The following is a 14,412-nucleotide window of genomic DNA, read 5'->3' as shown; positions in this document are numbered from 1 at the left end:
ATGAAACCCAAGGTAATGTGTGCAGTCTATATCAAATTACTCAACACATTTCCATAAAAGAAAAACAACATGACGGCAAGCTATATATTTTTATCTGATATCTGACCTTCTTTTAAGAAAAATCTACGTGAAGCGTGAAGGCACAGAGATACCAATACATCAGATATAAAACATAAAGACGGTAAAAAAAATATACAAAAAGAGAAGATACTTTCAAGAAAAAAATAATAAAACAAAATTAAAATGCAAATAATATTAATTTACTGCCCCACTATGCTTTATCAATATTATTTGGAAAAACATTGGAAATTACTGTGCAAAATACTTTGAACTGAAATTTAACAGAGCCACATGGCTAAAGCCATGCTAAAGTAAAATAAACCCACATGGCTAAAGCAAAATCATACATGTAAAATTGGAGAACTAGGTTGGAAAATTGCAAGAAAAGGAAGAAACATTAAACTGACGAAAACACAGAAATTAAGATATAGAGCAGAAGCACAACATAATTGAGCCTATGCAATTGCGTTGTCCCTACTTGATTCCTTAAATATCCTATAGAGTTGATTTCTAGATTCAGACGAAAAATTTTTACTAGAATTGTCTCTTCGTTCAGGATGTGATCCTAGGTGGCTTCCGGCTGAATTCCTCCAGAAAACCAAATTTTTCTTAAACAGAAATTAATTTAAAATACTTTTTTCACGAAATACGTTTTTCAAAACAAAAGTAAACAACTGCATTAAACCAAAAATGAGCCAAAATAAAATCAAATTATCTATCAAGCGTAGATCTTCCACAGATCAGCCTAAATAAACAAATAAAACTCAAAACAAAAAGAAATTATAATAAATAACCGAGTCAGACCCAAAACGATCAGAAAGTAACATTAGTAGGGCTCACATATCTTATGCCTTCTCAAGGCCAGAACAGAATTTGCACTTTACTAAAAAAAAATACAAACCAATTATTCATTAAAATCTCAAGCATTTATCATTTATTTAAGTTATAAAACTGAAAACATTAAAAAAAAAAAGAAATTTCAGTTTTATTTTCTTTCCCTGCATACAGGGTAAGGCAGCCATCGGTACTTTCTAGAAGAAATATGTGTTCCTCAAGTTTTACATTGTGGTTCAGTGGGGTGTTGCGGTGTGGAAAAATAAGGCGAGAGAAATGTAACTCCCATTTTCTTCCATATATACTATTGACTTCCGTTTTTGGCGTAAGGATTTTGGCAAATACTGACCCTACTATATCCCTGTACAAACAGGGGAACTTTTATATGATCTGCATTACTTTGCTGGTTCTTTTAACCAAACTAATAACTGACATCTCGGTGTTAGATATCTCTAATGTTAAAAGTGAAAAAAATAGACTATAACATAGTACTTATAATTTAGACACATTGCTTAGTTGCCCTCTTACAAGGGCAGTGAGTAATAAATGCACAATTCCTAGTAGATATAGAACACTTACGATCTATTAAATTGTACAATGTTAAAAATTGATGTTGCTTAGGCTAAACCTTATTTCTTAATATTTACCCCCCCCCCCCTCTAGAAAAATTTCTACAAATGTAGTTCAATGGAATTTTGATAATAACAAAGTAGGAATTACCTCCTCTAGCTGTTTTACTAATTCCTTCACTTTTTCAGCCCTCTCTTTTTCTAGTAGTTTCTGTGCATACTCAAACTGTTTTTGACGCTTAATCAATTCTTTAGCATTGATTAAGCACCATTTCTCCTCTAGTAGTTTCTTTTCCTGTTCATATTTTCTTTCAGCCTCTCTTTTTAATTCCAAATTTTCTTGTCCGAATTTACGTACTTCCTCTTTAAATACTTCAAGTTCTTTTTCAAGACGTAATTGTTCTCCACGAAGGTGCTCCTTTTCCACTTCCAGCGTTTCATTTCTTTTCCGTTCCTCATGCAGTTGCTTTTCAATATCTTGCTTTCTTTTATCCATCTTAAAAACATAATGTGATTGAGTGAAGTTCAACTGACAGAAAGACCAACGAAGTAGAAGAAGAAAGATAAAAAAAAGAAGTATTGAAGACAAGTATAAAATTACGTAATATTAAACAATATAAAAATGGTATATCAGACAGTGTGACAAATAACTAAGAGTAAAAAATTGACCCCGGAATAGTAGCAAAACTCTAGAAAACGGGAAATTTTATAGCAACATATGTACCGAAAGACTACACTTTTTATGATTATTCAAAATCTGTATATATATACAGATTTAGATATCTAAGATTTATAAATACTCATTTATAAACATGATTATTAACTTATAATTTATAAATTCATAGATACAAATATTTAAAAATATGTAAACTCGAAGAATTTACTTCCTGTTTTCAAAACCTCAATTTCAAAAATATGACTTTTACTCGCCACCCTTTGAAAAAACATGCTTAACACCAAGACAAACGGACGTGAATGTTTTTTTTTCACAGTAAAAAAAAGTGTATGTGCATTATCAACACGCATTTAATTAAAACAGTAAAATTTTCAATTCGACTCCTTCGAAAGGCAATTGGTAAATAAAGCACATGCGATTTACAACTGGCTATAATTGTTTTATTCAGAAATGACATCTGAAAAACACAAATACAACTTGAATTAAATGTTAGGGGGCATCCACCCTTATATGAAGGATAACTTCTATTCGTTTCAAGTGTTAATTTTGATCTCTGATTTAATCAAACACTTCGTTTTATATATTCAATGCCATTATAAAAGAAAAACGAAAACTGCCAGTTTCAGGTACGTAAACAGAGGAAAGAGAGCTACCATGTTTGAGTTTCCAATTTTTCTTATGAAAAGCTTTTCGGACAAGGTTATTTGCTTATAAAGAGTTACCCCATGAATAATTGCATGGGGGAGGGGAATGAAAATTCAAAAGTCAGTAAAAGCAAAGCTACTGGTAGCATTTATCCCTTTAGAAGGTTTTTGGTTCTACTCTTGATAATCCCAGACCCACCCCTCTAGATTTTGGCCGATCAAACAGTTCGTGGTAGCGAACTGTAAAGAGCGACCAGGCTCAATAGCATTAGTAACTCTAAAAAATGGAATTTTGATACCAATATACACATCAAAAGAATCGAAATTTTACGCTGATTTGAAATATACAAGTTGCATCAAGTTTGATATTACCATTCAAGAGTTATGAGTCTGCAAAAATTGGCCTTATTTATCAAAAAAGGGAGAAACACCCCCCTAAAAGTCATATAATCTTAATGAAAATTACACCATCAGATTCAGCGTATCAGAAAACCATACTGTAGAAGTTTCAAGCTTCTATCTGCAAAAATGTGTAATTTTGTTTTGTTTTTTGCCAGAAGAGAGATCACGAATGCGTGTTTATTTGTTTTTTATTTTCCAGAAATGATCGTATCGACACAGTGGTCCTAGAATGTCACCAGAGGGCTCATTTTAACGGAGATTAAAAGTTCTAGGGCCCTTTTTGAGTTACCAAAAAAATTGGAAGGCAACTAGGCCCCCTCCAACTCTCATTTTTCTTAAAGTCACCTGACAAAAATTTTGAAATAGCCATTCTGTTCAGTATAGTCAAAAAATATAATGACTATGTCTTTGAGGACGACTTAATCCCCTACAATCCCAGGGGGAGTGCTGTGTGTTATGAACTTTGCCCACTGTTTACACATAGTATTGGTTATTGGGAAGTATACTGACGTTTTCAGGGGGATTTTTTCTGGTGGTGGAGAGGGGGTTGCGTGAGAGGATCTTTCCATGGACGAATTTATTATGAGGGAGGATAATTTCTATGAAGGGGGTACTGGAATTTCCAGCGTTATTTGAAAAAAACGAGAAATTGAGTAAAAAAACACGTTTTTACATTAAAGTAAGGAGCAATATTAAAACTTAAAACGAACATAAATTATTACGTATATGAGGGGGTTCGTTCCCTCCTCAATACCTCGCTCTTTACACTAAAGTATTTTTGGTACTTTCAAAAGAGCTATTTATTCTAATTAAACGGCCTTTGTGATTCAGGGGTCATTCTTAAGGGATTCGAACAAAATTCAAACTTTAGCGTAAAGAACGAGGTATTGACGAGGGGACGAACCCCCTTATATAAGTAATAAAAATATACGAATACAGAAGTTCGTCACGTAAGTTAATTTGTAAGTTACTAGCGACTATCACTAATAAAAACGTTCATAAATAAAATTAAAAGTGCCAGTGGCCTTGTTAAGTATCTGGAAAAATTGGAGGGCACCTAGGCCTCCTCTACTGCAATTTTTTTCTCAAAATTGTCCAATCAAAACTTTAAAAAAGCCATTTAGCTAAATAATTAAAATTAATATTCAATTTTTGTTTTAATTATTCATGTACGGTGGGTCAAAATCAAAACGCATTATTTAAAAAACCTTCAGAAATTAAAAAAAAACAACAACAAGTTTTTTTTTATCTGAAAGTAAGCAGTGACATTAAAACTTTAAACGAACATAAATTAATCTGTATATGAGAGGGGCAGTCCCCTCCTAAACGCCCCGCTCTTTACGCTAAAGATTGCCTCTTTCTCAGAACTCTACTTTTTAAAACAATAAAAAACTTTACCGTAAAGGTGGGGCGTTGAGGAGGGGACAGCCCATTATGAATACGGAATAATTTCGGTTCGCTTTAGTTTTTAATGTCACCCATTATTTTCAGTTAAAAAAAAACTAGTTTTTTTTTATTTAATAAGCAAAAGAATTCAGTCGTTTATGTTACAGAGAACAAAAAAGAAGTTTTCAGCAACAAGAGGAGCAATCACCCCTCCGCAAAACCCCCATTACACGCTTGCACTAAAAATTGCGGAAATTCTAAAAACCTAAGACACGCAAAAGAAACTTATGTAATAATTCAAACGCAAGACGAACAGAAATCACTATAAATAAATAAATAAAACCCAAAACGAACCAAAATTAAAAAGTGTAATTACACAAACAAGAGTATAAAAGATACTGTTATGAACTTAAACAATCTCCTTCTTTGTAAACAATCTTCTTTATAAGAATTTTAGTTTTTATATTCATTTTTTTTTTGTCAATAGTCTGACAAACCAAACCATGCCGTTTAAAATAGATATCTTCATAAAAAGACAAGGAATAAGAAAAAGGAAAAGTCACACCATAAAAGAAGAAGGAGAACAATCAACTTTAAAGAAAGAAAATTTAAAAAACATTGACTTTTCTGTCCATAATACCTGTGGTTTGAGGAACCACATTTTGAAAATAGTATTTTAACCTCACGTCAGAAGTGGCCATCTGAGACGTTTGTTGTATGAGGAAACTTGCATATTCGAAATCAGTGGCATAAATTTACAAAAACTTAGGGGTGAGAGAGTATATTTTCAATATCTAGGGGGTTGAGCCAAGTTTGTCATTTTTCCAATTTTTCAGTGAACACAGCAAAAAAGAAAGTTCAACGGAAATGCCGCCAAAAAAAGACATTTTTGAGAATAAAGGGCTTGGCCACTAAAATCTAGGGGGTAAAGTCCTCCTGACCCTCTAATTGACAACAATGCTCAAGATGGTGACATAATTTTTTCTTGTCTTTCCAACATCATGTACTGTTTTTTTAATTAAATTTTGCTGTTGTTGTGGTTTCAAAAAAGATTTTTTTTTTTTTAATTTTTTTTAAACTAGTTTAAATTCGAAGAAAATGTATAGTGATTTTTCCTTATTTATACTCAAACCACCAGCACTGAAATATTTTGGTATATTGTTTATACATTGAAACCAACTGAACCTAGTTGTACAGTAAAAAAATTACTTCAGGTACTTGTCAGAACCCCCAAATGATCTTTTCTAGATTAGTTACTAGTCGGAGTGATTGATTGACACCACCACTTATATAGGTAGATGAGTTTTTTTTTGCCTTATATAATTTTCACTTTAGATTTATGCGACCACATTTAATTTTATGTTTTTTTATTTGATTTTTTTATTTTATATGAAATTCATTTTTGTTTTGAACACTTGAAATACAAATTTAGCCCATCGGGGCATATGATAGTCCATTTTGCGAAAAATCTTATCTTATCGTCATGTTATATCTCTAGTACCAACCATAAATCATCAATGCCTACGCCATGTTGTGTCATTAATACCTAAGGTATGATGCTAAGGGATTCTGAACTTCATGTATTTACATCAGTGGTAACCAAACTGGCCCCAACGAACCCGAAGGAATCTTTAGGATCACTCAGGTAGTCCTTGGAAAATTAAAATCAATTTGAGGTTCCTTGAATGATGTTACGGGGCCCACACAAGATTTAATATAGAGAAAAAAATCGTATAATATTGTTATTTATATGAAAGGTAAAATGATAACAATAAAAAATTATTAGCGATTTTTTACGTCTCAAGTAATGTATGCACAAAGATAGGTGAATAAAATTCAAGTAATACCGGCGATATTAGGTGAATATTTTTTTTTTCACGTGTTATTCTCTGCTTTGATCTTTAAGTTTGTGATCTATTAAAGCACGGAACATATGTTACCTTTGCTCATAACTAAGACCCTAAAGAAGGGATCTTACATTAAGATCTTAAATGTTTAGATGTTCTCTTAGTAGAACTTTCCTTTAGAAGGGAAGGGATTATGATTTCTGTTTCCAATTATCTCCTTTATATGTTGGAGTTAAGCTAATAATAGGATTTATTATTAATCTGGGAGTGATGGTCTTATAACGTAAATATTGAAATTAGTATTTAAGTAATAATACTGTAAATACTAATTTACTAATATTCAATATACAGTATATAAATACAATTTGATGTATTGAATACTAAGTGAAAGCATGTTAATACTAAAAGAGACCCTTAAACTGGAGACCAATTTCGATGTTGCCTTTATTCTCAAAACTAAATGACAATATTATGAATAAAAGATTCTATAATCCCCCAAGCCTGTAGGGATTTTTTGAGTAGGCGCGGTTCGGATTCAGGATACACCCTTCTACTATTCGCGCAGTCTAGCATGTTTATGAACCCTGCGCTGGAACATGGTGAATAACCTTAAATTTCCCTAGATTTTAGAGGTTTTTAATATTTTCTTCTTAAGATTTGATTGAGAAGGGTAAGTTGCTTAGGGGTTAAAGATATATTTTGGTACTGGTTTGACTATTATCCTAATGCTTAGAGTGAGTCTTGATGGTTTATGGTCTCAGCCAAAGGAAGGCAGAAAATGTTAACCAGTTCAAGAGTTGACTGAAACATTATTTTCTAGGAAGCTAATAATGATTCATTCTAGGTTTTCTTTTTACTTATATTTAAAACTTTGAATGTATATCAGGTTGTAAGGATATTAAGGCCACGATAAACAATCCAATGGGCTTTTCTGATAGTTGTTGAAAGACGCTATGAATACGCTTTTGTTACTAATATTTTCTCATCTAATTAAATTCGTACAATATTTAAAAAAATATTATATTTTTCAGGTAAAACAATATTATAATTTTGGAATTGGATTACATCCGAGTCCTGGGATGAGGTAGCAATTTTAGAGTTCTCCAATGAGAAAGCTAAATTTCTGCAAGATAAATTAAGAAACAAATATGAAGAATGCTTCCCTGAGAAAACTTCCAAGCGGTGCAACACAGATCGTCCTTACATAACCCAAGAAATTAAAGATTTGATTCGGTATAAAATTCAACTAAGAAAAAAAGGGAGAATAGGAAATGCTAATATACTCCGTAACAAAATACGTAAAATGATAAGAAAAACTGCAGCTGAGTATTACCACAAAAAAATTGATAACCCTTTTGAATCAAAGCCTAGCATATGGTATAAGGAAATAAGGAAATACGGTAACAGAAAGAATATATCAACATCCCATTATCTAGTCAATCTTTAACATTTTATTTTTAAGCATGTTGATGAGCCTGGTAAATGGCTAAACTTAATAACAATTGATTTTAAAAAGGGTTTCGATCTGATTGATCATAACATTTTAATGTCTAAGCTTTTAATTGATTTTAGAGTGAACCCAGCTGTTGTGAAAATTATTCAGAGTTTTTTAATAAATAGGCTCCAAATTTTAAAATATAAGAAGTCTTTCTCTGAACCTGAGCCAGTTTTTTGTGGTGTACCTCAAGGTACCATCCTGGGTCCTATTCTTTTTCTAGTTATGATAAATAATATTGCGAATGATTGTGAAGTCCGTTGGAAATATGTTGATGACCTTACCCTTGGAGAAATTTGTGAAGCAAATGAATGTAGCAAAGCTCAAATTTTAATTGAGAATGTTAAGACTAAAGCTTTCGTTTCAAATATGACAGTAAATGACAGTAAATCTTCTATTTTAACTATTTCTTTTTTAAATTCTTCTGAACCTAATTTCCTACCAACTATCTCTGATTCTCTTAAAGACATTAAGATTAAACTCTTTGGAGTTATTATAACCAGTGATTTAAATGGGAAGCAAACACAACTAGTCTAGTAAAAAGGGGTAATACTGGGCTGCAGATGCTCAAGCTTATGTCGAAACATAGTGCCCCTCCAGACCAAATGTTGTATGAAGAGCTGCTGACAAAGTTTAAAATACAGACTCGGGAAAAAAGAAGAGAGAAACTCTGCATAGATTTCGGACGAAAATCTTTGATCTACCCAATCCATAAAACCCTTCCCCTCCCCCCTCAATCCACAACGAAACGAACCCCACGCAGGGTTGCAGTTCCTGTTGACAAACTTCAGCCGGTACGCTCTGCCCATCAGCAGTTAGCAAAGAGTTTTATACCTAGTTTTGTAAAAATGTATAACGAAAATCGGGAGGATTGATAACTGTTTTGTTTTCTTTGTTTTTTTTTGTTGTTTTTTTAGCGTCGCTTTTTAATGTGACTATACCAAAAAAATTTGGCAGTACCATGAAAACTTTGGTGAAAATAAAATTGTATCTATCTATCTATCTCTCTACCTTTCTTCATCTTAAGACTTCTTTGGATATCCTTGGATAAAATTATTATCATAACAAAACATTAAAATAACCTCCTCCATTTGTTTTTCCACCTCCTTTGCTTTTCGAGCCCTCTCTTTTTCAAGCAGATGCTTTTCTTCAGCACATTTTCTTTGAGCTTCTTCTTTCAATTTTCTTTTTTCCTTTTCGAATTTCCTTCTCTCCTCTTCAAATAGTGTACGTTCCTCTTCAAGGCGTACTTGTTGGCGTTGCTCTTCCTGCCTTTGGCCTTCCATCTTGTCTTCCATCTTCCATCTGATATGTTGTTTATACATTGAAACCAACTGAACCTGGTTGTACAGTGAAGAATTACTTCAGGTACTTGTCAGAACCCTCAAATGATTTTTTCTAGATTAGTTACTAGTCGGAGTGATTGATTGACACCACCACTTATATAGGTAGATGAGTTTTTTTTGGCCTTATATAATTTTTACCACCATTTATTAATTGACACCTCCACTTATATAGGTAGATGAGTTTTTTTTTTCTTATATAATTTTTAACACCACTTATATAGGTAGATGAGTTTTTTTTGCCTTATATAGTTTCCATTTTAGTTTTATGCTACCACATTTAATTTTATGTTTTTTTTTTATTTGATTTTTTTATTTTATATTAATTTCATTTTTGTATTGAACACCTGAAATACAAATTTAGCCCATCAGGGCATATGATAGTCCATTTTACGAAAAATCTTATCTTATCGTCATGTTATATCTCTAGTACCAATCATAAATCATCAATGCCTACGCCATGTTGTGTCATTAATACCTAAGGTATGATGCTAAGGGATTCTAAACTTCATGTATTTACATCAGTGGTATCCAAACTGGCCCCAACGAACCCGAAGGCATCTTTAGGATCACTCAGGTAGTCCTTGGAAAATTTAAATTAATTTGAGGTTCCTTGAACGATGTTACGGGGCCCACACAAGATTGAATATAGAGAGAAAAAAAATCGTATAATATTGTTATTTATATGAAAGGTAAAATGATAACAATCAAAAAATTATTAGCGATTTTTTACGTCTCAAGTAATGTATGCACAAAGATAGGTGAATAAAATTCAAGTAATACCGGCGATATTAGGTGAATATTTTTTTTCATGTGTGTTATTCTCTGCTTTGATCTTTAAGTTTGTGATCTATTAAAGCAAGTAACATGTGCTACCTTTGCTCATAACTAAGACCCTAAAAAAGGGATCTTACGTTAAGATCTTAAATGTTTAGATGTTCTCTTAGGAGAACTTTCTTTTAGAAGGGAAGGGATTATGATTTCTGTTTCCAATTATCTCCTTTATATGTTGGAATTAAGCTAATAATAGGATTTATTATTAATCTGGGAGTGATGGTCTTATAACGTAAATGTTGAAATTAGTATTTAAGTAGTAATACTGTAAATACTAATTTACTAATATTCAATATACAGTATATAAATACAATTTGATGTATTAAATACTAAGTGAAAGCATGTTAATACTAAAAGAGACCCTTAAACTGGAGACCAATTTCGATTTTGCCTTTATTCTCAAAACTAAATGATAATATTATGAATAGAAGATTCTATAATCACCCAAGCCTGTAGGGATTTTTTGAGAAGGCGCGGTTCGGATTCAGAAAACACCCTTCTACTATTCGCGCAGTCTAGCATGTTTATGAACTCTGCACTGGAACATGGTGAATTAAAACCTTAATTTTCCTAGATTTTAGAGGTTTTTAATATTTTCTTCTTAAGATGTGATTGAGAAGGGTAAGTTGCTTAGGGGTTAAAGATATATTTTGGTACTGGTTTGACTATTATCCTACAGAGACAATGCTTAGAGTGAGTCTTGATGGTTTCTGGTGCATTTCTGGTTAACTTCTGCTGCACTATTCCATAAATTTTAATGCGTACTGTACCTGACTTGTGTGAATAACATTTATTTTACATCCCTGGGGATTACTTACGTCAGTCATTGATGATGACGTGTTTATAGTTTCACCATCTAGTGTAATTCTTTTCCCTGAAAAGGCTAATGAACACCTGGATGAATTGGCGAGATATTCTAATTGTAGTTTTCTTTTATCCATGAATACTTCTAAGATAAATTAGTAAAGCCGATATTCCTTATGTCTTAGAAAAGAAAATGGGTCTGAATTGTACATTCTAAACTTTTAAGTTTCAATTATTCAGGTTTTATTTTGATTGTATGTTAAGCTGGAAACTGCATTTTAATTTTGTAAAATTTATTTTGTAAATTTAGTGAGAGGTTTGTGTCTTCTAATATTGAGCTCTCAGGTTTCTAATGGTTTAGTGCCATTTTATTATTGGCCTGTATTAGTCTAATAGATGTTTCCAGTCAACTAGTTCTTTTGTCGGAAGCGTCAGATGATTTGCCCCCAACCCCTCGTTGGACTCTAGGCTGAGGGAAGTAAATCAGGGTGTCAGTACCCCCGCCACATGAACTCTTGGTCAGCATGGGAAAAGCTTCTTTTAGCTTTAACAAATTTAGTTGTCTTAGGTGATCAGGGTAATTTTCTCATCAAATTAGGTGATTATCTTGTTCGTTTGTAATTGAAGTGATAACGAAGGTTTGAAAATAATACTCAATTTTTGTTTATTAATGTTAAATCGATGTTCGTCAGAAGCTTTTGGGCAATATTTTGGTTCAAATCCTTTTCTCATTGTGATGAAAACCGAAATTATTTAGGAATACTGTCAAAAGCTTGGTTTACTCAATGAGCATCTTGTTTTGGTGTTTTCCAAAACAACAGGTGCGGAATTGTCAACCTTCAGCCAAAGGAAGGCAGAAAATGTTAACCAGTTCAAGAGTTGACTGAAACGTTATTTTCTAGGAAGCTAATAATGATTCATTCTAGGTTTTCTTTTTGCTTATATTTAAAACTTTGAATGTATATCAGGTTGTAAGGACATTAAGGCCATGATAAACAATCCAATGGGCTTTTCTGATAGTTGTTGAAAGACGCTATGAATACGTTTTTGTTACTAATATTTTCTCATCTAATTAAATTCGTACAATATTAAAAAAAATATTATAATTTTCAGGTAAAACAATATTATAATTTTGGAATTGGATTACATCCGAGTCCTGGGATGAGGTAGCAATTTTAGAGTCCTCCAATGAAAAAGCTAAATTTCTACAAGATAAATTAAGAAACAAATATGAAGAATGCTTCCCTGAGAAAACTTCCAAGCGGTGCAACACAGGTCGTCCTTACATAACCCAAGAAATTAAAGATTTGATTCGGTATAAAATTCAACTAAGAAAAAAAGGGAGAATAGGAAATGCTAATATAGTCCGTAACAAAATACGTAAAATGACAAGAAAAACTGCAGCTGAGTATTACCACAAAAAAATTGATAACCTTTTTGAATCAAAGCCTAGCATATGGTATAAGGAAATAAAACGAATTTGTGGAAAATCCCCTAGTGGTGTTGATACTTAATCGAACTAGTATAACTCCCATTGATATTCCGATTGAACTTATAAAAGCATTTCCTGACAAATTGACTAAGCCACTAACGCAAATTTTTAATTGCATTTCAACTTCTTCAGTTTGCCAACAGATATGGAAAACGGGGTATGTTACTCCAAACCCTAAAAAAGATACTGAACTTAATTTCGACGGCGTGAGACCAATCACTTTGACCCCCTTGTTCAGCAAAATGTACAAAAGCTATGTAGCAAATTGGCTAAAAGCTGAAGTTGAACCCCTCCTTGATCCTCATCAGTACGGTAACAGAAAGAATACATCAACATACCATTATCTAGTCAATCTTCAACATTTTATTTTTAAGCATGTTGATGAGCCTGGTAAATGGCTAAACTTAATAACAACTGATTTTAAAAAGGCTTTCGATCTGATTGATCATAACATTTTAATGTCTAAGCTTTTAATTAATTTTAGAGTGAACCCTGCTGTTGTGAAAATTATTCAGAGTTTTTTAATAAATAGGTTCCAAATTTTAAAATATAAGAAATCTTTCTCTGAACCTGAGCCAGTTTTTTGTGGTGTACCTCAAGGTACCATCCTGGGTCCTATTCTTTTTCTAGTTATGATTAATAATATTGCGAATGATTGTGAAGTCCGTTGGAAATATGTTGATGACCTTACCCTTGGAGAAATTTGTGAAGCAAATGAATGTAGCAAAGCTCAAATTTTAATTGAGAATGTGAAGACTAAAGCTTTCGTTTCAAATATGACAGTAAATGACAGTAAATCTTCTATTTTAACTATTTCTTTTTTAAATTCTTCTGAACCTAATTTCCTACCAACTATCTCTGATTCTCTTAAAGTCAGTAAGATTAAACTCTTTGGAGTTATTATAACCAGTGATTTAAAATTGGAAGTAAACACAACTAGTCTAGTAAAAAGGAGTAATACTGGGCTGCAGATGCTCAAGCTTATGTCAAAACATAGTGCCCCTCCAGATCACCTCCTCCTAATATTTGCATCTTTTATTCGCCCAATTTTGGAATATGCAGCTCCTGTATGGCATTTTGGACTGACGGCTGAGCAAAGCGCCAGGCTTGAAAGAGTTCAGAAAAGAGCTCTAATGATAGTTTCGAAGCAGGCAGAAATGTTGTATGAAGAGCTGCTGACAAAGTTTAAAATACAAACTCTGGAAAAAAGAAGAGAGAAACTCTGCATGGATTTCGGACGAAAATCTTTGATCCACCCAATCCGCAAAACCCTTTCCCCCCCTCAATCCACAACAAAACGAGCCCCATGCAGGGTTGCAGTGCCTGTTGACAAACTTCAGCAGGTACGCTGTGCCGATCAGCGGTTAGCGAAGAGTTTTATACCTAGTTTTGTAAAAACGTATAAAAAAAATCAGGAGGATTGATAACTGTTTTGTTTTCTTTGTTTTTTTTTTTTTTTTTTTTTTTTTTTTTTTTTTTTTTTTAGCGTCGCTTTTTAATGTGACTATACCCAAAAAAATTTGGCAGTACCACGAAAATTTTGGTGAAATAGAATTTTATCTCTCTATCTATCTATCTACCTTTCTTCATCTTCTATTCCTTGCTCCCCCCCCTCGGATAAGACTTCTTTGGATATCCTTGGATAAAATTATTATCATAACAAAACATTAAAATAACCTCCTCCATTTGTTTTTCCAGCTCCTTTGCTTTTCGAGCCCTCTCTTTTTCAAGCAGATGCTTTTCTTCTGCACATTTTCTTTGAGCTTCTTCTTTCAATTTTCTTTTTTCCTGTTCGAATTTCCTTCTCTCCTCTTCAAATAGTGTACGTTCCTCTTCAAGGCGTACTTGTTGGCGTTGCTCTTCCTGCCTTTGGCCTTCCATCTTGTCACTTTTTTCTCTTAATTGTTCTCCAGTATTTCGCATTCTTTCCTTCTCCTGAAAAGGTAGTATGATGGAGTTAGATGCTGAAAAGACAGAATTACCAAAGAAAGGGAAGCTTCAAAATATAAATGGTTTAATGTAACAT

The 14,412-nt window shown here is 32.8% G+C and overlaps 1 protein-coding gene across 5 annotated transcripts in view; it reads right to left on the bottom strand.

Annotated features, from left to right (window-relative positions):
- The window catches only part of LOC136042268 (golgin subfamily A member 6-like protein 4), an 81,441-nt gene that overhangs the window by 6,310 nt on the left and 60,719 nt on the right, over window positions 1-14,412 (bottom strand). For 4 of the 5 annotated variants that reach the window (XM_065727223.1, XM_065727219.1, XM_065727220.1 and 1 more), the window contains exons 2-4: window positions 14,064-14,321; window positions 8,996-9,253; window positions 1,615-1,959 (exon numbers count right to left, since the gene is read on the bottom strand). In XM_065727223.1, coding sequence (XP_065583295.1) covers window positions 1,615-1,959; window positions 8,996-9,253; window positions 14,064-14,309 — 849 coding nt within the window. In that variant the 5' untranslated portion in view covers window positions 14,310-14,321. The remainder of the gene's footprint in view (window positions 1-1,614; window positions 1,960-8,995; window positions 9,254-14,063; window positions 14,322-14,412) is intronic. The other variant, XM_065727224.1, reaches the window with a different exon arrangement.

This window comes from Artemia franciscana, unplaced genomic scaffold (assembly GCF_032884065.1).
Source record: "Artemia franciscana unplaced genomic scaffold, ASM3288406v1 PGA_scaffold_97, whole genome shotgun sequence".
NCBI classification, from domain to species: Eukaryota; Metazoa; Arthropoda; class Branchiopoda; order Anostraca; family Artemiidae; genus Artemia; species Artemia franciscana.
The sequence above is the reverse complement of the archived record's forward strand: the minus strand, read 5'-3'. Positions and strand labels throughout refer to the sequence as shown.